General features: G+C 39.8%; 1 protein-coding gene across 1 annotated transcript in view; it reads left to right on the top strand.

The window, feature by feature from the left end:
• LOC144975862 (uncharacterized) overlaps positions 1-2,500 on the top strand; it is a 28,113-nt gene that overhangs the window by 21,758 nt on the left and 3,855 nt on the right. Inside the window, exon 6 of the mRNA XM_078920047.1 lies at positions 552-633. Within this exon, the coding sequence (XP_078776173.1) occupies positions 552-633 (82 nt within the window). The remainder of the gene's footprint in view (positions 1-551; positions 634-2,500) is intronic.

Genomic DNA, 2,500 nt, shown 5'->3' with positions numbered 1-2,500 from the left:
AAACGTGTAATGTTTAGTTAAAGTAAATAAAGCACGCAATGTTTATTTAAAGTAAATAAAACATGAAACATGAAATAACTAAAATTTGAAATTTCTGGTCATTTTAACTTTAAAATCACTCTTAGACATCTGGTTCACCTGGACTTTATTGCAGGTCTGATAGCTGAATTCATTATGGGCTCATTGTTGTAATGGACACCTCAAAACGGAAAATATTTTCCATTACAACAATGTTAAACAGACTAGGGTGAGAAGCCTTCATCAAGATTTGCGCTTCTCCAATCTTACCTGGAATGAGGCAAAGGTCTGTGCCAATGATCGAAGAAGAAGGAAGAGTGCTACTGAGGCCCTATGCTTTGCCACGGGCCAAAAAGGCATAAGACAAGTTAAGTAAGTCACAACAATATTAAACTAGGCCCATAATTCAATTCGGATTTCAGACCTGCATATATGCACACGTCGACCTGGACATAATACCTTTTAAAGCAAAGGGTTAGAAAAATGACACAATGTGCATTTTGTAATTTCATATACTTATCCATTTTCATCAGGTCCCTGTAAACCACACCACATTATCGAATGTAGCCGTCCAGTCCGTGATGGTTTTAAACCTGATGGATCTTGCGATAAAAGGTATGTAGTGTTTGTTAAAAAGGGGAGCCAAGTATTTCAGTTGAGTTTAATGTTTGAGTGTAAACAGACCTATGTTTGAAACTGAAGGCAGCAGAAATGTGGTTTCTAAGAAGGATGTTAAGAATCTCATGGACATAGAAGAAAACTAATGAAGAAGTATTAGAGCAAGCTGAAACTAAATGGTTACTAATTCGTACAATAATAAAAAGACAAATGCAATTTTTAAGGCGCCTAAATCGACATAAATGTATTGAACAACTTGCTCTAAAAGGAAAGATAGAAGGTAAAATGAGTAAAGGTAGACCAAGAAAAACATATTTGATTAGTTCGAACAGCTGGGCGACAAAGAAAGAGAAGAGTAATATTAGTTTTCTGAGGTTATCTGATCAGAGAGACGAATGGCGTACCATGATTAACGATGTCTGGCACAGACTTAGTACTTGAAGAAGAAGAATTTACTACTTAATTAATCCTCTTCGGGCCTTGGGGCACATGGGCCATCCACCAGACATCTCCATATTTAATTTTGCCGTCAGCTGCTTTTGTGGTGGCTGTATTCCAGGACAGGCCTGCTTTGTATATTTCTTTTTCCATGGTTAGTTGTCATGTTGTTTTGGGTCGGTCTCCCCCGCTTTCTCTTTCCATCTACCGTCCAGTACAGGGCTTTCTTGGGAACTATCATTTCAATACAACAAATGAAGTAAGTATTGTTTGTAAAGATGGAGGTCCTGATAGCTCCGATGGGTTTAATGTTTGCATGCAAAGAAAAGAATGTATTGTACGTGTTAAGATGGAGTCCGAAGAGCTTTGTTGAGTTCATTGAGGGATTTTTAGAATGGTCGACCATTTCCAGCACACGAAAAGGGACCGAGAATGATCAGAGATGAAGTTGAAATCTTTTTCTGAGTTCCTCCCCTGTCCATTCAGCGTTGATTGAGTGGCCAGGTTTGATTGATCTGGCGCAAATCTTTTGTACTAGCGTCCTATCAAAAGGGGAGGAAGCAGTTGGCCTTTCTGCGTTTCACGTTATAGAAACCTGGATAAAGACCGGCTCTAAGGAACTATTAGCTCGGAAGGACTACTTTTATGTGTTGAATTCCCTATTACGCCCTCTACGAGCAATCATTTCTTGTTTGCCATTAAAAAAAATTAAGCAAAACAGCACATAATATGTAAGTCCCTGAATCTGGCCTTATATTATGTCGGGATAATATTCAATTAACGACCACGTTCCCGCAACATAAAAGATCGACGACCAACGACGAGGAAGAAAACCAGCATCTGTCCTCAATCATCGCCACATATATCCGGTGCGCGAGTTTAACTCGCGGACTCTCGCACTGGGCGTTTTGTGGCGACATCTGAGGAAAATCCTGGTTTTCTGCCTGGTCGTTGGCCAATCGAGTAGCGTTTAAAATGTAAATGAATAAACATAGGAATATATAAGATGTTTAAAGCGGCTTTGTGGGCTTTGTGACACTCGCTTTTGGATCGGAAGGTCCTGGGTTCGAGCCTCGCTCGGCGCATAGTTGGGTCCTTGGCAAAGGCTCTTTTTTCACATTCTCTCACCTATTGAAGTTTAAAAATAGTACCTGGCCGTTAACATCGTTGTCTCTGTCGAAAAAAATTCTAATATCTTCTAAAAGATGCCATGTCTCGTTCTTTTTGGTACGTGCTGCTGCAGGCCAAGGACTCTTTGTAAAGAGCATTGCGCACGTCTATCGATCTATTTATATTTATCTATCTGCCTATCTGTCTATATTTGTGAGCTATGAGCGTGAATCCCATAGAGCGTTCGACGGTTTTAGGAGCCCGAATTATTTTAATGCTCACACCTCTTGCGTATTATTACCTACAATGTTGTTTC

Source organism: Berghia stephanieae, chromosome 6, assembly GCF_034508935.2.
Source record: "Berghia stephanieae isolate SIO BIC M18660-M18661 chromosome 6, UCSD_Bste_1.3, whole genome shotgun sequence".
Classification (NCBI taxonomy): Eukaryota; Metazoa; Mollusca; class Gastropoda; order Nudibranchia; family Aeolidiidae; genus Berghia; species Berghia stephanieae.
The sequence above is the reverse complement of the archived record's forward strand: the minus strand, read 5'-3'. Positions and strand labels throughout refer to the sequence as shown.